This window comes from Colossoma macropomum, unplaced genomic scaffold (genome assembly GCF_904425465.1).
Source record: "Colossoma macropomum unplaced genomic scaffold, Colossoma_macropomum, whole genome shotgun sequence".
Classification (NCBI taxonomy): Eukaryota; Metazoa; Chordata; class Actinopteri; order Characiformes; family Serrasalmidae; genus Colossoma; species Colossoma macropomum.
In genome coordinates, this window is record NW_023494789.1 from 3,503,160 (window position 1) to 3,530,158 (window position 26,999).

General features: G+C 39.3%; 1 protein-coding gene across 3 annotated transcripts; it reads left to right on the top strand.

Moving 5' to 3' along the window:
- Window positions 1–376: 376 nt before the first annotated feature.
- On the top strand, window positions 377–25,909 carry mlpha (melanophilin a). 3 transcript variants are annotated; one of them, XM_036569798.1, is made up of 15 exons: window positions 377–542; window positions 1,189–1,387; window positions 7,082–7,303; window positions 8,541–8,653; window positions 10,832–10,873; window positions 12,411–12,472; window positions 12,555–12,644; window positions 12,726–12,849; window positions 15,838–16,034; window positions 16,334–16,417; window positions 20,272–20,505; window positions 21,981–22,151; window positions 22,334–22,498; window positions 23,919–23,990; window positions 25,234–25,909. In XM_036569798.1, exons 2-15 carry the CDS (start codon window positions 1,278–1,280, stop codon window positions 25,297–25,299), a joined length of 1,752 nt encoding a protein of 583 aa, XP_036425691.1. In that variant the 5' UTR covers window positions 377–542; window positions 1,189–1,277; the 3' UTR covers window positions 25,300–25,909. The 3 variants fall into 3 exon arrangements, with proteins under 3 accessions (XP_036425691.1, XP_036425692.1, XP_036425693.1); XM_036569799.1 differs by having other exon boundaries at window positions 1,271–1,387; XM_036569800.1 differs by lacking the exon at window positions 21,981–22,151.
- The last annotated feature ends 1,090 nt before the right edge of the window (window positions 25,910–26,999 follow it).

Below are 26,999 nucleotides of genomic sequence, written 5' to 3' on the forward strand. Positions count from 1 at the left end.
CAGAGCCACATGCCGCTCTGGAGCCATATGTTGCCGACCGCTGGGCTTGCCAAACAATGGATAGCAATACACTGTACAAATGTAAAGTCTAGCAGCATAGAGACTACTGTAGGGTTTTGTTCACATTCTTAGCATTATCAGTTCTTTGCTCATAAAGTAGCATGGGAACCAGTTTACATATGTAATTTAAGAACATAATGGAGTACAAAGTAGAAACAAAGGGTCTAAAATAAGCTGTAGTCTGGTACAGAGTGGGCTACTGTTAGACCACCTTAAATAAGTGACGGTATGAAAGTTTCTTTCACAAATGTAGACACAGGCCTGTGATATTCACCACAATGGATTTTTTCTTCTCTAGGCTGTGGAGGAACGACAATTTCCCGGAGGCAGGAAGGTTGGCGGTTGTCCTCTCCTCCTTTTTTTGCTTGAAAATATAAGCATGTGATTAACACAGCCGCACTATTTCAGCCTATTTGTGCATTTCATTGCTCCTGCTTCGAGGGACTCGGCAACAGCAGCAGCTGTTTTCCACAAGGACACGGGTAACTATCCAAAACAACTGCCTCTCACATCCACACTGACACTATAGCTGCTGAAATTCTTTGTATTTTTATCTCTTAAAAGCTGATTTTCTATTGAGTGAGAAGCACCAGAGCGGAAAAAATTTCATGTGCTTAGTGTTACACAGATCAAGGGCTTGGCTAATGTTTCTAATGGCTGCTTAAGTGCATTAGGTGCCTGTCAGGGTTGATTCATTTGGCTGGGTCCAGTTACTTCTAGCACGCTGCAGTAATCATTAAATGGTTGCAATATGCGTAGTTCTAAAGAGCAACAGCAGATCAATACTATGGATTAGAGCATTAACATATTTGCAGAGTGTGGGTTTCTTTTGCCGTTACGGCATCATTCATCTTTAAATGTAATGCATGCACAATTATTTAGTCATTTACAGCCTGCAGTTATAATGCAATCAGTAATTTCATCAACAGTTGATAAGTTATTCCTTATGCACACTTGACTTTGATAAGTGGTGGGAGGTATTTTGGCTCAAACATTCATATACATTTATAAAGGTTTATTCATAAATAATTTATAAGACAATCATGCTAGTTTCTGCTGGTAAGAGAGCTTTGAGTGAGAAGTGAGGCTTGGTTTGTTTGAGAGTCCTTTTTTTTCTTTGTTGTCTAGGGTACACTCTCTTTACCAACACCAAAGTTCAAAGGCATCAATACATTTCCTGTCCCACCTTTTTTTGTCTGGCCACACAAAGATCTAGCATGGATAAGAAACTGGACCTCTCCAGGCTCACGGACGAGGAGGCCAAGCATGTATGGGAGGTCATCCAAAGGGATTTTGATCTGAGGAAGAAAGAAGAGGAAAGACTCGGGTGAGCCTTAAAGACGTTACTTTGGGAGCCTGTTTAGAAACACCAGTTAATTCACACATTCGCTCCTCTGAATGTGTTCAGGTACCTCAGCTGTAATGACTGGCTGGATTGTGCACACGTTCTATAATTAGTGACTGTCAACCCTGAAGGGCATGTGCAGGCAGTATCATGACCGCTCTCGCCTTGTTCTTTCTATAGAATATGTCAGGGGCAGCGGAATGTAAGGGTGAAAAGCCTCATGTTGTGAGGCAGTTCCCATTATGACGATCATGGCAAAGTCACAAGGCCAGATCGCTCCATGGCTCTGCCTGGGAAAACAAGATGCTGTGAGAACTATTCTTTCCCTTTGCACAAAGACCTCTCTGTTGGGTACTGCTTTTTCACTTGCTTATGTCTGAAAAATATGCCTTTTTCCCCCGTCCCATGAACCAGGTTTGTCAGTGTCAGCTTATGTCATGTCTGCTGCCAGAGAGAATGGCAGCCATCAAGTTTTAGTGTTGAGGTATTGCTCACTGAAGCTGGGGACAGCTTTCTGTATCTAGATTTAGTGTAGGCCCAGAGAGGCCTAGTAAAAAGTATAACGTCATAAGCTTTGACCAGTATATCATTTGCCAGCACTAGGGCTGCAACAAACAGTGATTTCGCTAATCGATCAATCGGTTCATTTGTGGTTTAGATTAGTCGATTAATCAGGGAAAGAAAAAGTGCAGCCAGTGGTTTGTCAATAACTAAAGAATTCACATCATACATAATGTTTCAACAATACATGGATTAGGTAGGTAGGTAGGTAGGTAGGTAGATAGATAGATAGATAGATAGATAGATAGATAGATAGATAGATCTATAATATCTATAACCTGAGATGAACGTGGCAGTGCAATAATGACTGTACGGCATATAATGACAATATTGAATAAATATGTGCAGATGTTGGTACCAAAATAAAGTGTCTAGGTATGGAGTGTCCAGATGTGCAAGATGCGCGATAGTGGTTACAGAAAGTACAATATGTACAGTAAGGTGTTCATATGTGCAGATGGATAAAGTGAAACCTACTCCTCCTTTTGCACTATACTCTTTCAAACATAAAACACCAACACTATCATCTAAGTCATACTGTTATCAAGGTCAATAAGGCCTGAAGCTGACTTCTCCATTGCCTTCAGAAACGCTCTTTTACTTAGTGTGAAAGATGTAGAAGTATGAAAGAAATGACACAAACAAATCTAACAAGGAAGTGCACGTGCTATAGATAGTAGTTTGATTCTATAAGAAGTTTGCATTGCTATTGAACTTATTTCTCCTCAATTCATGAAGCAATTAAATAGTTTGTGTGGTCAGTAATATCATGTAGTCAAACCTGATATTACCGAGCACACAGAATCAGCCCGGTCAGACATGCAGGGCCTTAAAGCATGTTTACCCCTTGTCAAAGAGCAGTAAACAAGCATGTGTGATGTCAACATTTTCAAAAATACGCAAAACACAGAAAAAAAACAAGAAACACATAAGAAAACACAGAAACAGAGTTTTTAAAATCTCCATTCTGGAGAACATTTTCCACGTTTGTTTTTCACGACCTCAAAAGGCATTTTCATGCAGGCGGAAGGCTAAAACAAGTCGGTAAGACAGTAAACCTTCTTACTTCTCATTTTGGAAGTTGTCACCGCAAACATGTATGCTCATTAGATGACAAACATTAAAGCTAATAGTGCCCCCTGCTGGAGAACCTTCAGACTGCTAGGTGGGAGTTCCAAAGCCACATCCAGGCTAAGTGCTTTATGTATTCCATTGTTAAATTTATCACATTCATTCAAATGCATAAATAAAATAGGAAATGATATTTAAAAGACTAACAATGCAATGATAAAAGTGTAGCTAGCTGAGAGTTTATGAGTGCAATGAACATTTTAAGACTGTAAAATGCAAACCTTGTATTTCATTTTTTTGTTTGGACTGCTCATTGCTGGCTAAATCAGCCTGCTTTAGTCCAACTCCAGTAGCTGCTCAGTTTAGGCTACAGGCTCCGTTGTTGGCTATATTAGTGATCAGATGTGAAATTAAAGTTATATTGTGTTACCTGCTCATAACAAACCACAGCCAGCATGAGGAAGTTCACTGTTAACCGGCATATTGAAGGTATAGTACCATGTAGCTAACTTTATTAAGAAATCAGCAGGTATCAGACTTTTGTCTTATTATGAGGAGCTGCATGAGTTTTAGTACAGATGTATGAGGTTTAGTACAAACAGCCTTTTATAATGTATGTTTAATGTGTGCTTTTACAGTAATCAGTGAGGACAGAGAGACAGATAGACAGACAGACAGACAGATAGACAGACAGACAGATAGATAGATAGATAGATAGATAGATAGATAGATAGATAGATAGATAGACAGATAGAGAGACACACAGACAGACAGAGAGATAGATAGATAGATAGATAGATAGATAGATAGATAGATAGATAGATAGATAGACAGACAGATAGATAGCCAGACAGATAGAGACACACAGATAGATAGATAGCCAGACAGATAGAGAGACACACAGATAGATAGATAGATAGATAGCCAGACAGATAGACAGACAGAGAGACACACAGACAGACAGAGAGATAGATAGATAGATAGATAGATAGATAGATAGATAGATAGATAGATAGATAGATTCCTACTGTCTGAGGACTTGGTAGTTTTAAAGCAAAGTATTTGTAATGATCCATAATGCATTCACATTATGGATCATTACAAATACTTTGCTTTAAATATCTAAAATATCTTTTATCAATAAATCAAATGGAAGTGATGTGGCAAGTGAACTAGAAGGCTCTCATTCAGAGACGCTGCTGCCACTCATCTGCGATAAAATGCGCTGCTGCCCTGAAATAAGATCCAGTGGTGATGGGTGTCCACGCAGCGCGTTACAGCCGTCCTTCCCGTTTTCTTTAGTGATCTTATAACTTCAGTTTTGGTCTCGTTGTAGAGTGTGCGTGTGTGTGTGTGTGTGTGTGAGTGTGCGTGTGTGTGAGTGAGTGTGTGTGTGTGTGTGAGTGTGCGTGCGTGTGTGTGTGTTGGGGGAGGTGTATTTTCAAGACTGGACGCTGAATCTCGGCTCCAAAGTGTGCAGCATAGCGCGAAAGCCCTGGTTCTCAACAACTGAGAACAGACAGCAGACAGCAGGTCACACAGCCCCGAGGTCTGGCCTCGCCAGTAGCGAACGAAAAAACAGATTAAGACGGACATTTGGAGACTTATTCGCATTTATAAGCAGCGGTTGGTTAAATCTGCTGAGAGACTGTCTTTCTCTAAAAAGATGCGAAAATGAACTCGCTTCTCTTTCGAATTTTCCTGTTCCACCTTAAATGGTGCAGCAGTTACATTCGACGCCTAAGGCAGAATTTAAGATGGAACGGGAAAATTAAAACGAGAAACTGGCGAATGAGAAGCGACTTCAGCCTCATAAAACAGCCGGACGCTGAGACATTTTACAAGAGACTCTTCTAGTTTTGAGGAAAGGTTTTCTGGCGGAGATGGGAGGAAAGCGGCTAAAGCTAAAGCTTAAAGCAGCGCGAAGTAAATCTGCGCTCTCGTTTATATTTTAGCCCATATTAGGACATTAACACATACTGAGACATACTGGACATTAAATGTTGTGGCTCCTAAGGTGGTTTGACTTTGTTGAAAGGACAAAATGTCCCTTCTTAACATTTGGGTTGCGACCCCTAACCTGGCTTTAACGCAGAGGGTGTCAGTCGGATTTCTCGCTCATCCAGTAGTGTTTTTGTTATGTGCCGCCACAGACTGTCCGGGCGCCGCACTTACCCACTTCCAGTTCCGCCTTTTGCGTTCCGTCAACATTACGTTACAAAATAAATATTTAGAAAATCGATTTTTGACATTTATGAATCGATTCAGAATCGTTCGCATCCGAATCGAGTTTTCCCCGCACACCTAATAGATAGATAGATAGATAGATAGATAGATAGACAGACAGACAGACAGACAGACAGATAAATAGTTAAATGATTAATTAAATAAACTTAAACAGGGCAACTGGAGTTAAATCAGTTAAAGTAATAGTAGGTTATAGAAGATTGGGGAGATGGGGAAGTCACAAATGAAAGGAATTCGGCAGTTAGTTTGTTCACTAAACTGTAATTGTAGTAACAGCCCTGTTAGTATGGTTGTAGAGGATGTGTTAACTTTTCACTTAGAAAATTAACAAAATATGTAGTTCAGCCTGGGGAGTTCAACATATTGTGCGCGATTATATTTGGTGTTAATGTGGTAACAGATATACATCTGAGCATGGCGAGAGTTTGATATTAATAAACCTTCATTTAGTACATATTAACTCCTGTATTTGAGATGGAACTTCAATGGCTGTCTGTACAGACATGCAAAATGCCTGTGTTAAAAAATGAAAAATAAAAAAACTTGCTTTTTTGACTTACACTGTGTTAAAGATGAATTCTGATTTAAGTAAAAATACTTATTAGCACTTCTTAGTTTTCATGGACTCATCTGTTTTGATGGAGGTAAAAGCTGTGACCTTTCCTTTCTTTGCTGTGCTGTTTCTGTTGACCTGTCTCAGAGGAAAGCCTGTATCAGGTGATCAGAGCATGACAGTGTAGAAGCAGCCTGTGAAAGCAGAGCTGATCTGTACATCTAAAATAATCTCTGGTGAAACTGCAGTTACTGGTCTGCAGTGATGGGATTTCAACCCCTTTTTTCCACCTGTTCTGAAGGAGCTAAGTTTATAAACAATCTTCGTTTTTCTTTAGAACATTGATGGAACATATTTAGATTTTATATTTAAATGTGTGTGATTTACAAAAAACAACTGAACTGGTGAGCAAGCAAGTCAACATTTACAAAGAAACGTATTTTGTGATCAATTTTTTGGTGGTACACAAAGATGGTTCTTCAAGGGTTCTAAAGTGAAGAAAATAGTTCTTCAAAGACCGTATAGAACCATGAACACCGAAAGAACCCTTTGCATGATTAAAGGGTTCATTGCATCATGAAAGTTCTTCAGATTGATGGAAAATGTGCATGAATGTGCTGTAGATTGTTCTATATAGAGTCTTTTTGAAATGGGTTCTATATAGCACCCAAAGGGTTCCTCTATTGTTACAAGCTTGACAGCATTTTCAAAAATGTTATATATAGAACCATCTACACATTGTCCATCAGTCTGAAAAACCCTTTCGTGATGCAAAGAATCCTTTAATCATACGAAGGGTTCTTTGAGTGTTCCTGGTTCTATATAATCCATTTTCTTTGCTAAAGAACCCTTGAAGCACCATCTTTTTTAGGGGTGTACACAATTGTTTGATATGAAAGTCTCAGTTATGTTGTCCATTTTATCTCAGCACATAGTCTTTGTGGAGAGGATTGCAGGAGGTTCTCAGATTCCCCCCTCATTGCTCACTAGCAGCTCAACACACAGTCACTTTTTCATTGTATTAATTACATTCCACCAGTGGCCACTAGGGGGTCTGCAGAAAGTTGAAAGAAAAATTGCTCACGATAATGTTACAGTGTGTATTTAACATCGCTGTATACTGGATTAACTAAACCCGGCATGTTGAATGCTCAAGCCCCTGCTTTTCGCCTCATGCATGCTTCAAGCAGTGGTATCAAAAATTGCATTGGTAAGACATCCAAACATGATCTTGGGTCTTTCAGGACGTTGAGGACTAAGATCGAGAAGGAGGATACAAAGCGGGAGTTGCTGGGCTCTCAGTCTAACCTGGCTGATTCCCACTGCATCCACTGCTTGCAGCCCTTCAAGTTCCTGGTCAACAGCAGACGCCAGTGCCTGGACTGCCACCTGTACACCTGTAAGAGCTGCAGCCGCTACAGCAAGAAAGAATGTGGCTGGGTTTGTGACCCCTGTCGAATGTCCAGGTGAGTCCTTTGGGGAGCTTATATACAAAGAGTTGTCAGTTTATTAGGGACACCTCCCTTGTACCTACACTCATTTTATAAGGTACACTTACCGTAGTACCTGCACTCTGTTTATACCAGATACTAATATCTGCATCAGCTCCAATATTGACACTGCAGTATATAATAGTGAGTATTGTTAGTAATAGTGTTACACTGATATCAGTACCAGTAACAGTATCAGCACTTTAATTCAGATTCTGGCACGTCAATACAGTATTGGTATCTGTAGAATATTCTCACAGCTTTTCACAGCTACCGGTGTTGTTGTTCGTACGTGGTATCATCAAAAGTACGGGAGTCAGTGTAGTATCATCGCAGTTATTTTTAAAGTACACTATACATGTAAATATATTACATTATACATTCTTTGCATATATGTTCTTAAGAAATGTAATTGTGATTCATTATAGGAGTTCATTTATGTGATTGTAGAAGTTTATTTCAGTTCATTTATGCTTCACAGTTCATAATAGGTCAAATAATTATTTGCATACATTTCTGAACTATTAGAAATCCCAAAAAGATCTGCATTTGGTTATAAGACTGCATGAAGAATCTTGTAGGAAGTTGCAAACATCCAGCAAGGGAAGTTTCCCTAGTTTTGCTTGTCAATAAAACAGCAAAAGTAAAACATTATGTTTTAGTTTCATGTCTTTAATCATTCTCTTTCAGGAGTATAACACAGATTTCAGTAAAACTAAAACCACTACAAACTACTAGATCAGATTGCAGGAAAAAAAAATTAAATTCTGTGATTAAAGCCTTGTGTGACTAAATGCTAGAAGACTACGCTGCTCCTTTGGTCCAAACCAGCTCGCCACTGCCACACACTGACTGAATCCATGCTGTATGTTGGGATCTGATTTAATATCATATCGTCATTGTCAGAACAAAATATCCTCTCTCCAAATGGCAGCTTTACAGGAGGAGGAAAAACATTCCTAACTTAAAATGGAAGTTAATGTAAAAAGATTGTTTTCCAAGTAATCTTGGTCCATTTCTGTTGGTCTGTTTTTCTTGAAATTTTAACACAATGCAAACAAAGGATAACTGGAGTTTTCGAATTATGCAAAAAAGTAAATATATGACAAAAATGTAGATGCAGTGTTTTTGCTCAACAGCAGCAATATGTATAAAATCAATCAAGTAGTAGTTTAAGCTCTTTTAACCTTGAAACAACTTCTTGTTTGCACAGGGTCCTGAAAATCGGAACCCTCGGGTGGTACCATGACAACGTGCGCTCTCGCTTCAAGCGCTTCGGCAGTGCCAAGGTGATGAGGTCACTCTACAAGAGATTAAATGAAGAGGGTGAGTGCTATAAAAAACATGCTGATAGCCCGCAATGTGTCAGAATGACCTTTCGCATCATCACACCGTGTTATTATCATTTTCCATGGATCTGCCAAGCAAACCTGATACGCTTTTACACTGAGGAGCCTGAAGAGGCACTTCTTTGTTTCTTTGCACAATTCACTAACAATTTGTTTGGCCAATTTGTTGCCGAATTTGTCCATTTTACTGGTATCTGACTGTACAAGAACACCAGAAACAGACGATTTATAAGAAGAGGGCTGAGTTGTTTTCTTATCTGCCCTACAGTAAATACTTTAAACCATCCATTCACCATAAATCACTAGTGAAAGTCATATGAGAGTCTGGTTCTCACATGAGGGGCTACCAGACAAGCTTGACAGCACTGGTCAGTTAAAGCTAAGCCTGCATTGCTCCTGCCACAAAGCAGGATATTAGGCCAGTGACTTGCTGATCTGGTAGAGCTGGAGGGCTGTACCCATAACCCTGACGTAATAGCAGATCACATGCTGTTCTGGGGTCTGAACAGGGTCTGTTGAGGATGTTTATTACTGCTGTGACTTGCATGATGAGACATGTTATAGAGAAATGGAAAACATGTTTACAATGCATAGCACCACATAGCACTGCACAGCACTGAGAATATCCTATCATGATATCAGTGACCACAGTTATCACAGATTTCAGTTTTATTAAAGTATTATTAAAGTAAAATATACAGAAAACATTTAAAAGCAGTGAAATACATCAAAACTAATTCTCCACAGGAACTACACTGATATATGTTTTATAGAACCTCGTATATTTCTTCATCTCTCTATTGTACACATAATAAGGACAATTAAATAGTTTTATTTTTTTATAATGATATAAATATTAAATCAAGATCAATTATTAAAATGATCAAAACCCACATTTGTTGTCTTAAAAAAATGTGTGTGGAGGTCCTTTTGGACTATGTTGCCTTTAGGCAACATTGTGCGACAATGGAAAGAAATGATACAGAGTGTCACAATAAAAAACAGGATAACTGGGTAACTACACAGTTTATTGATATTTAAATACTAAAACTTATTTAAAATATTGAAAGATGGATTGATACGGTGTACTGCATGCTGACTGCTCTATGACAGAATTTACCAGAATGGGCTTGTAGCTTGTCATATTGTTAAATTGGTAATATTTCCTATATAAACAAACACTCAAAAATGATTCTAAATGAAAAATAGCTGTTTATCATTTATAATTTTTGAGTTTTTGTGCAGTGTACTGTCAAGTAGCTATATAAGCGACACTTCATTTACTTGCTCTGTCGAGTCCACTGTCGCATGTTGCTTCTGGGCAACATAACTATTTAAGAAATTTCTTATAACACAAAAAAACATAAATATATATATATATATATACCTTTAGAATCTAACAGATGTGCATCATATTTTTGGATAGATAAAAAAATGGCAAAAAAGGTAAACTGTCTGGAGCAATGCGTGTCACACATGAGCAGCTAGAAAGAGGTTTGAAACTGCCCACCATAAGACAGTGTGAGCCAGCAGAAGATTTTTTTATTGGTTTATTCAAACTCTTTCCTTTATGATCCACCTTTTCACAGACATTAAATATCTGTCATTGTAAATGAAGGGAAATGGGTTTGTTGCCCTGAGGCAACATTGAGCAATAGATATAAGATATAAGATATAACACATCTCTATTACGAATAAAATAAAATGCCCAGCACTGCTGCTGTTTTTGTTTAGATTATATCTATGTAAATATGCATTATCCCAGCATGTGCTTTGCATGGAGACTCTAGTATTTCAATTGAATTCCATCAAGAATTTGAAACCAATAACCATCCCATTCTCAACTCTAAAGGGGGCTTATTTACTTTGGCTCTGGTTCTGTCTGGTTCCTTGCTGTTACTCATCTATGGTATCTGCATGTGCATAACGTTTGCTATTAAGTTGCTACTCTTTCAGCCATGTAACTACAATAAAGCCATATAAATACAGTAAAACTAATATGAGTGCTAATGTTCTAGCCTGAAGCTGAATAATATGACTGTTCTCTTATGGGTTCTGCCTGGCTGGCTCTGTGAAAAGCCTACTGGAATGAAACACTGGGGGTTCCCAGAAGGCGCAGGATTAGCGTTCACATTATTCTGCTTTGTTTGTCCAGGTCGCCGTGACGATGACACACAAAGCATGCCAGACGTCCGCAGTGAGTTGACAAACAGATGACTTGTGTTGCAAATCTAAGAGCAGTTGTTTGCTAAGTCAAATTCTATTGACTCTTTGTAACATGCAGTCCAGTGTCTATATGGCAATAAAGACATCTTCATGATACGATATGTAGGGGAGAGCGGGACACAACCTTACACATTTTGGCTTTTGTTGAATAACTTTAAAAATATTTAAGCTGGAATAATCATATTTTTATACAAGTAACATAAACATCTCTGCTACAAACCAACACTTGAACTTTGTTTCTAGTGCCTATCGTTCATGTACAGTTCCACCCAAAATGATGGGAAGCGCAATGTTACAATTTACCCCATAGGTGGTGTTCACTGTAACAGACAGAGGGTCAGTTTAACACCTGCTAGAAAAGTCTGTTGAATTAATGCAAACAAAGTTAGTTTTAGATAATTCTGTGTTGCAAGAAACAAATATATTTTCACATCAAACTGCATTATATCATCTATATAAGACAGATCGACTGATACACACACATTAAATTATATATGAAAACTGATATGAGACTGTGTGTCAAACAATGACAGATTTATTGTTTGTCCAGTTAAGGACAACAAATAAAAACACACATCAGTAAAATATGAACATTGTTTCTGAATAACTACAGCTTTACCGACTGATAACGGCAATTTCATTAATAAACGTATTTAAAACCAAAATATAAACATCTGACACTAATAAAGTAGAAGACAATCCCTGTTTTCTGATGGTTTCTCGTTTGTATTTTAAAATCTGTGTAAACATATAAAACAAAAAGAGAAAATGTACTTTATTTGTCTTCGTTTACTAAAGGTGGCTTAGCTGTAATGCTGTGTTACAGCTAACCCCGCAGCACGGAGGCTGTACTTAAGCCTAACTAGCGCTCGCTGTTGCTTGTCACATGCTTCACAATGATGCTACATTGCAGGCAACAAGATGGTGATTACAGTAATACAAGGTTGGATTTTGTGATTTACACAAACAGCTTAGTAACCGAAAAAAACTTGTGTTGAAAAAAATGACTTACATGCCCTGAAAACACTCTTTGGCACAGATCTCTTTAAAACCCTAATGAATCTCTCTGAATTTTGGTGGGAGACCGCGGCTAGAAAATGTGGTGATGTGGCCAGAAACTCACGCTGCTTGACCTTCTTTAACAACGTAAAAAGTCTGTGTTAATTTGTGCCCTGCATTAGGTTGCTCCCCGTGCTCCCTTAGTTCTTAGGAGGTTTGCTAACAGTTTGTAACTGAAGCAATACACAGAGAAAACAAAACACATTTTTTAAAAAATGCCAAAAAACTGCACCATAAGTACATTAAATCTTGTTTTTATTCAACAAAATAAGGGACCAGAGGAAAAAAATTGAATAAAAAATGTGAATAGTGGCCAAACAGCCGATCAGACTGTTCACTACACAGTTGGCCAGTTTTAGAAAAACAGTCAATATTTGCAATGAGCTCAGGAAAATGTACACAGTTTATCACAATAAAGAATATGTGTTGCCACATTACCCACCTTTTAGATGCGTACAATGGCCATGATGACGACCATATGGATGCAACAGAAGCCCAACGCTATAAACAGGTAGAAATCAAATCTCACCTCCTATCTGTTCGCACAATATGTGTCTTATATCCTAAAATCCTACATGCTTTGTCCTCTTGAGATACGAAAAACAAAGCGTCTGCTCTCCGTCCACCCAATGGACCTGGACATGGACGAATACGGTAGCCACTCCCGGCGGCAGTCTATGCAGGCAAGAGTGCTTTAATTCATTTAAATCAAATTCACTTAAAACAGTCATTACATTCGTTTTTTAATTGCTTTACTCTCTCAGTATATCCAGGATGAGCGCGGACTGGTGCGCAATGATTTCGAATACACCCCCGACATGTACCATCACCATCAACATCATCATCGCATGAATCGCAGGAAGAGTCTTGACCGCTTCTCACGCCCAGGTTAATGAAGCTGTTTACACACTGCTAACACTGCTGTTCAAAGACTGAACCACTTAAGTGACTCATTTTTTGTTATTTTATTAAATAATAACTTCTCCCTACAGACAGGTGACAAAGGAGAGGTCAACATGAAGCATCTTATTAAGGCCTTCAAGAATCATCAGAACAGATTCAGTGTGCCTTACATTTACAGCATTTAGCAGACACTCTTATCCAGACCGACTTACTATTTACTGTACTATAGGAGTCTCACCCAAGGACTCGTATAGGTATAGTGTAGGGTGCTCATCCAGGCAGGGATTGAACCCCAGTCTACAGCATAGAAGGCAGAGGTGCTACTCAGTTCCCTCAAGCAAAGGTCCGAAACATCATAATGTCTAACTTGCATCATGATTCAGTGCCATAGACTGTTTACTGAAGTAGCCTAGTAGGTATATCAGTATCTTATACAGTCAACAACTGAATGTCAAATCAAATAAAGTGCAATTCAGTCATATTTCAACAATATTTATTGTCAGTTTTCTCTCTTTTTAGATCACGCCATGTGAAATAACTTCCCTCTGACTCACTTTCCTCTCTGACTGCTGTTTCTCGCCTCGTCCCTCCCCTGTGTGTGTGTCACTCACTGGAGTCTCAGTGCTCATCATAATACACAGATCTGATTGGCTGAGTAGCATCATGTGTGATATTTGCAACGCATGCGATTGGTCTGTGAGTCTCCCAGGCTGCTAAAGCTACCATAAAGGCTAGAAAAGTTACGCTGATTAAAACAGGACCACCCCGTTGAAATTAAATAATTATCCATTGTTTATCAGTTATAGGTCCAAGTCCGCATAGGACAGCGTCTGGGTCCGGACTCAGACCGCGGTCCGCCTATTAGTGACCTCTGGTGTAGATCCTTCTGTGCAGAAATCAGTGTAACCTGATTCATTTCCCTTTTCAAGCCCCAAAAAATGGACAAAGCTGTTTACATAGCATGAATGCTTATTTCCTAACTGTAACATTTGATTTGCTGGGCTTTACATTGCAAACTACTCCATGTGTTATACATGGCTGCTGATTCAACTTTATTATTTTATTCTAATGGCTTTCTGGTTAGCAAGCTAAATGCTACACAGCTAGCAACAAAAACAAGAATACACCATAATTCCAAAGCAAAGTTTAAAGCCGACAAAGCAGCTATTCACAAAATGTATGTAGTTATGTTAAAAAAATGCATGGTTAACCGATTCACACGCTGAAGCTAACCTAGCCGAGGGTCAATGGGTTTCAGTTAAATAATCCACTGTTCTCTATCCCCTCCTCCCCTGCACTGCGAGTGGCCACTTCTAAAACGTAGGTGTGACGCTCTTCCGAGTGGTAGGGGTTGCATGACTTATTGACTAATCGCTGATGACGTCATGAACAAAATTACAGGAGAAGGGAAAGCTTTGTAAAAAGCGACTTTAAAAATGCTGAATCCATGACGAAGCCAAATTCCACAGGTCAGTAGAGCGTGACATGCCCTTTCCAATAAGCCCAGAATTGCATAGCTAGCCTTCAGTGATCTGAATTTCTATGCATCTTGACTTGTTTTAAGTCATTTTATCCAGCTATAGTGTTTTATTCTGTTGGCAGATTCTATTACTTGTTTTATAACATAATGCAGATCATTTTGCTTGTTTCAAGGAAGAATGCTTGAAACAAGTGAACTTATCTGCCAGTTAAATAAAACACTTTCATATGATAAAATGTAAAACAAGTAAAAAAAAGTCTAGAAATAAGTTAAATAATCGTATATTATTCTTACACCATTCTCATAATGAGAAATATTAGCTATATTTTGATGTTTTCACTTGCTTTCATTTCTTATTGAAGCACTCGCTGGGTGCACAGTCCTTGTAACTGAAGCTCCTGCCATTCCACAATAATGAACCTTCTTTTGAAGTTAGCTAGATCTTTTCCTCTCGCCATTCAATGCCTAGGTCAACTGGGCCTGCTGAGCATTTTTATTCATGTCACAGACCAAAGTATACACTTAAAAGGATGGTCCTTCAGGGGTTTTTAGTAAAGGCAATGTTGTATATGGTTTAGTATAGAGCTGTTTTGGGGTTCTGATGTCAAGCTTGTAACAATAGAAGAACGCTTCTGTGACATATAGAACCATATCGCTGCTGTCGGAACAAAACCTTGTATCTCCATTTTTGAATTGATTTTGGTAACATTTTACTGTAGGGTGCTGTCATAAGGCTTTATGACACCTACATAAGCTTGTCATGACAACTGACATAACCCTACATAAATGTTTATTAGTGCTTATTCCAATAGGCGTCATTTGCTATAAAGGTTACATTTGCCAGTTTTGATCAAAATTTGCTAAAGTAGTCTTTATGACAGATGACACCTATTGAAATAAGCATACTGGTTAGGGTTATGTCAGTTGTCATGACAAGCTTATGTAAATGTCATGTAGCCTTATAAACAGCACCCTGCAGTAAAGTGTTACCTTGATTTTTTTTAGTTTTTGACATAATTTGAAAATGCCTGTTGCTCTTTACATTGGATGTAAATTTCATGATGAACTGACCAAAAGAAACGGCCCAAAATGACTTGAAAAAAGGTCTGGTTCCATTGACTTACATTAAAAGTAAAGTAAGTTTTTTCCTTCTCCTGTAAAGTTACCATTTTGGAGATACAAGGTTTTCTTCCGACAACAGTGATATACAACACATTCTCCATCAGTCTGAAGAAGCATTTCACCATGGAAAGAACTATTTCATCATGCAATAGCTCTATATAGAACTCATAATTCTAAATAGAACCTAAAGAACCCTTGAAGAACCATCTTTTTAAGTGTGTAGGATGTTAGGTGCCTAATTGCATCTTGCAGTACACCCATCTAGAGGGCACTTGTTATGTTCTACCCTCATTCATTCAGGTTTTCCCTTTAATTTATCACCCGTCTATCTATAATAGATGCTGAGATCATTCTTTTCTCTTCTCGTTTAGATGATGGCCTTTACTCAGAGCACAGGATGGTGCGTGCTCGCTCTCTGTCGAAGATCAACTCCACCTTGCCTCAGCGCTCTCACTACCTGGACACCTCTGAGGAGGAGGACGGGTATCGCTTCCCCGTCTATCAGCTCCCCTCACGCCGCCGCAGCCGTGCCTCATCCCAGGAGAACATCCACCAGAATGCTCCTCCGGTATGCTTCCAGGGAAAATAGCCACTGGCATGCGTGAAAAAGCAATTGCATTCATGAATCAGTGTACCAGGGCATGAATGTCGATGTGGAACTTTCTCTGAACACTGTAGAGGGTTTCAAGCCAAGGCCCAGCGATGGCGTGCATGTTTTAATTTTAACAGGGCTCGATGGGTTAAGTGTGAAATATTTGCTGAATCTGAAGCTAATTGGGTTTCCGCAGTAACAAGAGTCATTTTGTTTGTCACTACTCTGTGTCCCTCTCTCTCTCTCTCTCTCTCTCTCTCTCTGCTTGAATGCAGATTAATGAGCTAAACAAGAGAATGTCTGCCATTGAGAGTCTCCTGAATCGTCTGGAGGAGAAGATGACCATACCTCATGATCAGGTAAAGTCATTCAACAAGGCATATATACTTCTTGAAATTCAGGCAGTTTGACTGGAGTTGAACTCTGATCTACCTCATCATTTTGGGGTAGGAACCAAATAATTAAAGTGGGAGTCATTTGCTGCAAGCACTTATCATAAAAACCACAGACCTCTCAGAAAGATGCTCGGTTGAAGTCACAAGTTAAACCAGTGTTCTGACAAATTGTCCTGCCTTGTCGGAATGTCCTGCCGCAGTGCACAGGTAGGTCCCTACATAAAACTATATGTAGGAGAATTTGACAGAAAATGCTGCCAGTATTGAAACTACAGGCAGGATATTTTAATAGCCTGAATCACTTAATCAAGGGTAAGTAGTGTTATTAAGCTAAGTGTGTATAATATGCTTAAATTAAGGCAGAATTAACGTTAAAAAACATTAAAATGTTAGAAATAATAAGTTGCTACACTATACCAATGAGTTACGCATGTTTGGTGGGACTGATTGATGGTTAAGACAAAAGCCCAATCCAATTTCTTCTTTTTACCCCTACGCCTTGTTTTCGAGTGTCACCCTAACCCCTTGGAACTGAGTTACAGGGTAGTGGTTGAAATTTTGCACTACGAAATGGGATCCTCAAATAAAAAAAAAAACATTACTTCATTAACAGCCTAAGTGTTAGAACACCTGGCAGTATACTTTAAATTAAAACAGTGCTTTCAAGCAAAACAGTGACTTTTTGGCCGAAACAGCAAGTTGGTCTGAGTCTGTATGATACAGCGTGTGCTGTCTGCTAAACAGAACTTCAAATCGCCACATTATTTGCTTTAAGGCCTCCATATCTTTACCTGGATCACTGCACGGTGGAGGGCGGCACGGTGGCACAGTGGGTAGCGCTGTCGCCTCACAGCAAGAATGGTGTGTGTTTGATTCCCGGCCGGGCGACCAGGGTCGTTTCTGTGTGGAGTTTGCCTGTTCTCCCCATGTCTGCGTGGGTTTCCTCTGGGTACTCTGGTTTCCTCCCACAGTCCAAAAACATGCAGTCAGGCTGATTGGATGTGCTAAACTGCCCCTAGGTGTGAATGTGTCTGTCTGTCTGCCCTGCCCTGCGATGGACTGGCGGCCTGTCCAAGGTGTATCCTGCCTTCCGCCCAATGACAGCTGGGATAGGCTCCAGCACCCCACCGCGACCCAGAAGGATAAGCGGTTTAGATGATGTATGGATGGACATACTGCACGGTGGATGTGTGGAATGTCAGAACGGCGTGAACCGAGTTCTTTTTAAGTACGCTTACGCCAGCGTGTTCAGCAGTAGTTCAATTTTGTTTAGTTCTTTAGTCATTTGAAGCTTTAGATTCACTCCACACAGCTCCAATACAACATTGTAACACATCCAGAAAGATATCCTTGAGCAATTTGGAGCTACAGATACTAACTGACTCCAATTGACCTGTTCATGCTTTGTCCACTGATGGGTTCTGCAAGATTGGACAAAATAATCAAAATATGTACATTTCCATTTAAAAGATCACTTTTAAATGTGTAAAAAGATTGTCTGACATATTCAACTGGGATATAAGATTACAACCACTATTTGTTTCTCTCCATTGTTGTCACCGATTAGCTTGACTTGTTGATATACACCAATGAGCCAAAACATCACGACCACCATCCTAATATGCTGTTGTTCCTCCACTTGCTGCCAAAACAGCTCCGACCTGCTGAGGCATGAACTCTACAAGACCTCTGAAGGTGCCGTGTGGTCTCTGGCATTAGCAGTAGATCTTTTAAGTCCTGTAAGTTTTGAGGTGGAGCCGTCGCAGATCAGACTTCTTGTTCCAGCACGTCCCACAGATGCTTGATTGGATTGACATCTGAGGAATTTGGAGGCCAGGGCAACAGCTTGAACTGTTTGTCATGTTCCTCAAACCATGAGCAATGAGTGCAGCGTGGCAGGGTGAATACCATTACCATGAAGGAGTGTAGATAGTCTGCAGTGTTATTTAAGTAGGAGGCACATGTCAAATTGACAGACACATAAACGTCTGGACCCAGAGTTTTCCAGCTGAACATTGTCCAGAGCATCACTGTCCCTCCATCAGCTTGTCTTCTATCCACAGTGTATGAATCACTTCCCCAGGTAAATGGTTCACACATACCTGGTTGCCACGTGATGTAAACTAAACAATGTGACTTGTTGGACCAGGCGACCTTCGTCCATTGCTCCAAACTGTTTGTTGTGACACACAGTCATCATTAAAAAATTCTGTGACTTGTGCCACAGTAGCTCAGGCAATATACACCGGTCAGGCATAACATTATGACCACCTCCTTGTTTCTACGCTCATTGTCCATTTTATCAGCTCCACTTACTGTATAGGTGCACTTTGTAGTTCTACAGTTACAGACTGTAGTCCATCTGTTTCTCTGCATACTTTGTTACCCTGTTCTTTAGTGGTCAGGACCCCCAGGGACCCTCACAGAGCAGGTACTATTTGGGTGGTGGATCATTTTCAGCACTGCAGCACTGGTGGTGGTGGTGTGTTAGTGTGTGTTGCGCTGGTCTGAGTGGATCAGCAGTGCTGCTGGAGTTTTTAAACACTGTGTCCACTCACTGTCCACTCTATTAGACACTCCTACCTTGTCAGTCCACCTTTTAGATATAAAGTCAGAGATGATAGCTCATCTGCTGCTGCACAGTTTGTGTTGGTCATCCTCTAGTCCTTCACAGGACGCTGCCCACAGGACGCTGTTGGCTGGATAGGTTTGGTTGGTGGACTATTCTCAGTCCAGCAGTGACACTGAGGTGTTTAAAAACTCCAGCAGCACTGCTGTGTCTGATCCACTCAGACCAGCGTAACACACACTAACACACCACCACCACATCAGTGTTACTGCAGTGCTGAGAATGATCCACCACCCAAATAGTACCTGCTCTGTGAGGGTCCATGGGGGTCCTGACCACTGAAGAACAGGGTAAAAGGGGGCTAACAAAGTATGCAGAGAAACAGATGGACTACAGTCTGTAACTGTAGAACTACAAAGTGCACCTATATAGTAAGTGGAGCTGATAAAATGGACAATGAGTGTAGAAACAAGGAGGTGGTCATAATGTTGTGCCTGATTGATGTAGTCTTTGTTGCCCTTGCACAATGATGAGCCTTGGGCACCCAACACCCTGTTGCTGGTTCATGGTTTGTCCCTCCTCGGGCCACTGTCATTAGATACTGACCAGTATTGACCGTGAGCACCCCACATGCCTTGCCATCTCGGAGATGCTCCGACACAGTCGTCTGGCCATAACGATCTGGCTGTGGTGAAAGTCGCTCAGGTCTTCACACCAGTAAAAACACTGTTATTATATGACAATAAATACAAATGAATATTAATATAGTAAAATGTAACAAAACATCTATTGTTTTTAAATACAGTCAGAAGAACACAGGTTTGCTTTCTGGCTTCGTGCTGACTCCAGCCACTGTATGGATTTGTGAAAATCCAACAGAAGCACTTCTGATTTAATTTAAGGGATTGATTAGCTAAAGCAGGTGTTGAATGGTAACTGTAAAAAGTGGCAGACATACAATCACACTGTATTATTTGTTCATTTATTGTTGTTTCTTTCCATTTTTTTTTACAAATACATGCTTCCTGCCCAGATGCCCAAGACTTTTGCACAGTACTGTATGGCAAGTACAACAGGGAAAAAGTTGACAGCAAGTCCTTTAGAGTAATCAGGGTTGAGGAGCTAGTGGTGTAGGCTATGTTAACTTAGCTATTTAGCAATATTGAAACACCTGATGCTGGTTATTCTTCTGCTTAACCTATCAATCGTGTGTTTATCTCCATACTCCCCCCCCCACACACACACACAGCCAGCCCAGCCCTCCGCAAGCCAGCTGGAGGAGGAGAAGCTGAAGAAGAAGTTGGATGAGCTGATGAGTGACAAGGCTCTGTCTTCTGATGAGGACGAGCCCAAGAAGCTATCCCAGTACAAGGGCTCTGGTGTGAGAGGTGGTCTCTACGGTGAACAGGGCCCACCGGCTCCTCTGGCACAGGAAGCAGAACTGAGCTCTTCCAGTGATGAGATGCCCACCGAAGCACAAAAGGTAAGAACTCCTCACTATACAGTCATTACAATATTTTGAACATCCCTGGTCAATTTTCTGGTCAAGTGAAAATAAGTTAACACATCCTCTGCGGAAGAAACTTAAAAGTGGCATTTTTCTAGAGGTCTAATGTCAGTATTGTTGTTTAAAAGTAATTATGTTGATATATGACACATTTTGTTATGTAAATAATTTAGAGATGTCAAACAATAAAAATAATTAATTGTGATTAATTACATTATTATTTTAATCATCATTTATTTAGCCTAAATTGGGACCCCACACAAATAATTACCCACTTAAAAAGCAGTGAATATTGTTATAGTTACTTTAGTGGATGATATGCATCCATATTACTTTCAATAATTCAATAACATTATTTTCATCATGTGAATGCAGGATTCAAATCAATTGATTTCCATAGAGCGAATGCCATTTCTGATTTTCATCGCCGACGTCCAGTGAGAGCAATAGTCACTGCATGTTCTATCATACATATTTAAATTACATATGATATGTATCATATATACAGCAAATGATTCCAACACCACAGTGATTGTAGCTTCTTACTCATGTTCATCCAGCTTGTGGATTCTTGTTACAGCAGAGGTTCTTAAAGGAACTGCTGCTTTCCACTTTGCTGCTGCTATTGTCAGTTTGCTGCTTGTTGATTTATCCATAGGTCTCTCGCTATCACTGTCCAGCGTAGTCTGACGCAAGTGTCCAGCTAAAAAGTGATGTAAAAAGCTTTATTTGAATGAGAGGGCTACAATCATGCTTTCTATCATAGCAACACACCATGTGCGAGCAGCTGGGCTTCAGCCTCACTTTACATTCTGCACCTAAATATTCGAGTCAGCTTTTCTTCCTTTTTCTGTTTGTTTCTATGTGAAGAAATAGCAAAAAAGATGTTTTTTCTTTTCCGCATACCAAGATTGCATGCAATAAAAGTTTTTATCTAGTTCAAATAAATATGAAATATAAAATATCTCCTTTTCTACTTAGGAACACAAATAAGGTTTTGATTGAAGGTCTAGAATCTGCACTGAATTTCCCAGCTTGTTTCAAAAAGCTATGAATGAGAAATAATTCATCTAAAAGTACAACCTTCTTTTGTTATCGCCAGTACTAACTCCAGCTAAACAGGCTTAGCGGTTTTGTGGTTTTCATCATGATGTTGTTGGATATGTTTAACCTTTTATGCTGCAAGTACTTTTTATTATTTATTGGTGTTCAGCTTTTAATGCACTGTTACCAGCCTACCTCTTCATTATGAGAGCTGTGAGAGCAGTGAGTGCCAGACCCTTTAAAGCTATATCAGTAGCAGTAATTAACGGGTCTTCCTTTCCAAAACTGGCAGCTCATGTACTGTAACTAAAGCATGAAGAAGACTAAGGCACCCCAATATAGCCTTGCTATGTTAGTAAGCCTCCTCTCCTCTCAGCTAATTGCTGTTCCCTTTACATGGCTTTCAGAGATCCACTGCGGCGGCGCTTTGCGACATCACAACTGAGGTTCTAAGAACCCTTAATGCCACTGAAAGCGCTATGACCGAGTTGGCCCCCTCAAACCCTAATGACAGACCTCAGTTAGCGGGCACAGATGTAAAGAAAGCTGATGATGCGTACAGGGAGCTTGAGGAAAATGTAAGATCGCAGATACTTTTAATATTTAACACATACATAAGTCTTAGTGTAATATATCCATAAACTAGAGGGAGTAAAATTGGATAAAATTGCTAAGGAGATCAAAGGAATATGCATCATTTTGTACCTTTTACAGAATAGCTGATCAGCCTCTTCTCATGACGCTATCCGCTCTCTTGCAGGTGTATCTGACAGCGGGGAAGTCCTTTGAAATGGAGCGGAGGTTAAGGAAGATCGAACAAAACGCTAAGAACAATTACATTGGCCCAGTAACCGACTCTGAACTGTCTGAACTGGAGGACCAGCTTGCAGTAGCCGCTGCAAAGGTCCAGAGCACGGAGAGTGAGGTAAGAGCCATTCTGACTGAAATCAGTAATAAAAGACTAAATCTAAAAACTTTGCTGTACTTTTACGGTAATGTACAATACAATTCACAATAACATACTGTTTTCCTAAATTACGGTATGTTATTGTATTTTCCTATTAATTCTCAGAGCTGATGCTAAAATTCTCTGAAAATTAGGACCATGTTTCAAATTTTACAACATTAGCGCAAAACATGCCAGATTTTATGAGAAGAAGATTTCAAATACAGTCTATGTAAACATGAGATATAATAGAAAAGTGAGATACTGACAATGATTAGATTGGCTTTGATGGTCTATATATAGTCAAATGCAGAAGTTTGAACAGTCAAAATACATGTTTTGTTAATTCAAGTTAAAATAACACAGCCTCTACAGAGAAAGAACTTAAATATGGTAATCTTCTGCTTATTGTAGTGCACAATTTCTAGTTATGTGCTGAGTTTAACATAGTGGAAAAAATTGACATAAAAAATAAAATTATTCCATATTTTTTGTTATCGCTGTATCTTATGTTTTATTGTATTCCAGTGTCCAGTGTCCAAGTTAAATTCAGCAAATGAACTCTAACTGCATTGAAATGTGCAGATATGTGTTTTCTATAAACAATATGTTCACTTATTTCCAATGCAAAAATAAACAAAACGTGTAATTTGACCAGGGCTGCATAAACCTTCGCATACAACTGTATAAAAGGTGGAGTCAGTGAATCAGGGGGCAGTGCTCTAGATCCAGTGTAGCCCCCGATGAATTTGGGTCAGCATTGCCTGAGCTCTCTGGGTAACAGATCCTTATGTGAGTGCACCAGTTGCCTCATAGTAGCCAGACAGCTAGAGTTGGGCAGTAAAGTACTGGAAACTGAACTGACCTTCACAGCAATTCTAGTTCTAGTTTAGTGTAGTTGTACACTTTCTGTACTCTTCAGCTTCAGAAACATTTCTGTCAGAAATAATTACTGTAGATATACAGGTACATAACGTCACTGTCGGAACAAAACAACATACCTTCAAAATAGTAACTTTCCATATCTGTGAATTTAATAGAACTCGACTTTTGTCCTAGTAATTTTGGAGGATTTCTATTGGTCTATTCATCATGGAAATTTAGCATGTCGTCATTTTAAGAAAAAAGTACAAAAATACTAAAATGGAGATGTGAGGTTTTATTCCGACAGCAGTTTCTGTGATATTAAGGCCGTAGAAAAACAGTAAACAACTTATGGTACAACACAGTATATTTACAGTACTATTCTGCCAATAACGGTATACACTGTATATTTACAGTACATACTGAGCATTATATGGAGTCTTATGAATGTACATAGTTGGTTTCTTGTCAGTGGTCAGTGATTACTCTTTATCTATCTTATTTTACTAAAGCCAAGTACATTTTTTCTTCCCAGGTGTCGGATATTGAGAGTAAGATTGCTGCTCTCAGTGCGTCGGGACTGTCAATAGATAAGGCCAAGAAAAAGGTGAGCTGATGTTCCCTTAATATAACAGTCATAACCAAACTGATCATTTCATTTCAATTAACATTTCCATAAAGTATTTAGAATAAGAATTAACCCCTTAAGCTGAAGGCCTGTTTTTCAGTAACTACTATAATTTATTCAGCAATTACTATTAAACTAATAAGCTATGAGAGTGAGGAACTGAAGTGTGGGCTTATGTTCCGGCCTTAACGGGTTACATGTCATACGCCAGGGAGCTGTTATGTACGCCTGTCACAATCATGAATTTATAAAGGTGCAGTGTGTAGGATTTAGGGGGATCTATCAGCAGAAATGTAATATAGTACACAAAAGCATATTTTCATTGGTGTATAATCACCTGTAACTATGAACTGTGTTTCTGTTAGCTTAGAATGAGCCCTTCATATCTGCATAGCGAGCAGGTCCTCTTCCATGTTTCTACAGTAGCCCAAAGTGGACAAACCAATCACTGGCTTTGGAGAGTGCCTTTCATGTTTTTTTACAATGAGGTGGCAGCTGAAATTTGGTGGTGCTACAGCACCGGTTGGACAACGAAGAAAGATGAAGAATCAGTAGTTGCTGCTGGTGCTGGCTTACTATTTTGTGTTGTGAGAAGTTTGAGAATCCAAATTTCGACAAATGGAGGATCACATTGATTATTTAGCACTAGAAAAAGCAAACGAGAGTAAATCGTCATCTTCAAGGAAACGAAAACATGAAGAAGCAGAACGAAATCATGACAGGCAACAGCAGAAAACCTGACAGATACTGTAGGTTGTACTACACGCTTAGAAAGGGAGGGGTGAGGGAGGGTATTCACTTCAACTAGATACCACTAAATTTTATACACTGCACCTTTAACTGACGATTAATTGCCATATAATTGCGATTAGCAATTTCACCATCTTGTTTTTTTGTTCATTGTAAAATCAGATTAATCTGATTAGCTGTCTTGCTTTCTAGCTGTCAACTCTTAGTAGCTTCCAACTGACCACAAACACAGTACAAGCTAAATAAACAAACATTACTCACTGCTGCCCTCTAAAGGTTTTACAGCACCAGTCAGAAGTTGTTTTCATAATTCTGGTCAGATCAAATACTTGTGACAGGCCTAGTTTGTTTGGCTGGTGAAGACTTATTATTATTTTTATTTTTTGATGAAGCAATTTTTGTGGAATCATATTTCTTCTTTAAACATTTTTGATCAATTCTTTTCTAAAATGTGTTTTTTTTTGGTTTGCAGGCATCAAGCATACAACAAAGAAGAAAATTTTCCCAAGACATCGCCACAAACCGAGCGCATTTCTGAATGTCAGAAGGATAACATTTAAAAAACTATGCTATATTGTTTTTTAGCTAAAGCCATTACTGATGAGTCTTACTTGCCCCTCTGCTTTAGTCTCTACTGTAATCCAGTGAGACGTTCATGATTTTTGATCCATGCATTTCCTGCAATGTACGGGAACATCTGTAAAATATGTTGTTCTACTTTTTACTGATCTTCTAATTCCCTGTCCAGCAGTCTGTCCATTTTCAGAAGGTAGATTAATGCATGCCTCATTTGGAATGAAAATATGATTTACTGTAAACAGATCTCCCTCAGATGGTCCTTCATCTGTCATTGCTTCGAGCTGATGCTGCCAACTTCTTGTTGAAAGCTCTGGCCTACATAAACACGCTGTGTATGCTGTATAAATGACACCGGGGGGTATTTCACAAAGCAGCATTTCTCAGTAAACTGCCTAATTTAAGCCAAAAGTGAGAATTGCCAAAGTGAATATTGCCCAATTGTCCTTCACCAAATACGCCAGACTTTTGGCTTAAGTTATCTGGGTAACTTAGAGACTCTGCTTAGTGAAATAACCCACAGATTCACAGATTGATGAATATATAGATAGATAGATAGATAGATAGATAGATAGATATTATTCACTCCACTAAAGCTACTCAACTTCATGCTACATGGCTGAAAATAGAAGTACATGTGATGTATTCCAAATGTATGCTGTTCAGCTGTGCCTTTGAAATATAGTCATTAAATTATTTGTTTGTCCTCTCCTTCTGCGCCCAACACATGCCTTCTACAGGGTATCAGTCTCAGTGAGGAGAAGTCTAAGTAAGGGTGCCCCCTTGTGGACATCTGTAGAATTCGATCTCAGCGCATTTAAATCACTGCACAGGATAACTGATTGACCTATTCTTAACGTCATAATAGTCATGAAACCTGAGAGGGATTATGAATATTTAGCAATTACCAGGTGTGATATTAAAAGAGTTTATTTATCTGGCCTCCAATGATTGTTGATCAAGCCGAATTTTCGAGTGGTGCTCAGAGGCGAGGCATTATACGCTAACGCAGATACAGTGAAGGTAGTTCAGCATGCATGCGTTCATTTAGCGTAATAATACAGTTATAATAGCTACTGTACAACAGGACACATAGTAACCTTACTCAATTGCAGGAAATCACAGTGCCCGGCATGCACCTCTCCACCATAAATGGATTAAAAAGAGTTTTAGACCAAAACTTTATCTTAAGACTTCTGTAAAACAATGTCTCGAGCATCGAGCAGGTATTCATAACCATTTAATTTCATATTTTTTATTACAATGTAGTTTTTAGAGGCATTAAACTCTTTGGATGCCTGGTTACTATCACCACTGTGAGCAATTCTGATCCAGTAAGATTCTCTAGCACACATTTCACATCTAACCACTTAAGTACTTTGTCACGTCGTAATGACTAAATTATGAACGCTGTGATTTCATTTTAGTGTAGGTGCTGTTTAAATTGTTGTAGTTACGCAGCGAAGACTGAAGAGGGAGCCAGTGCACCAGGCTTTCCTGTGTTCACTGCTCTAACCGAGGAACTGGTGTGGGTGAGCATCCAATATGGCAGAGAAAAAGGAGATTAAAAAGCAATAAATGCTGAATTCTACAAGGTAAACTCTAGTTTATTGGTAGGTGTTGGGTAGATAGACAGATAGACAGACAGACAGACAGATGGAT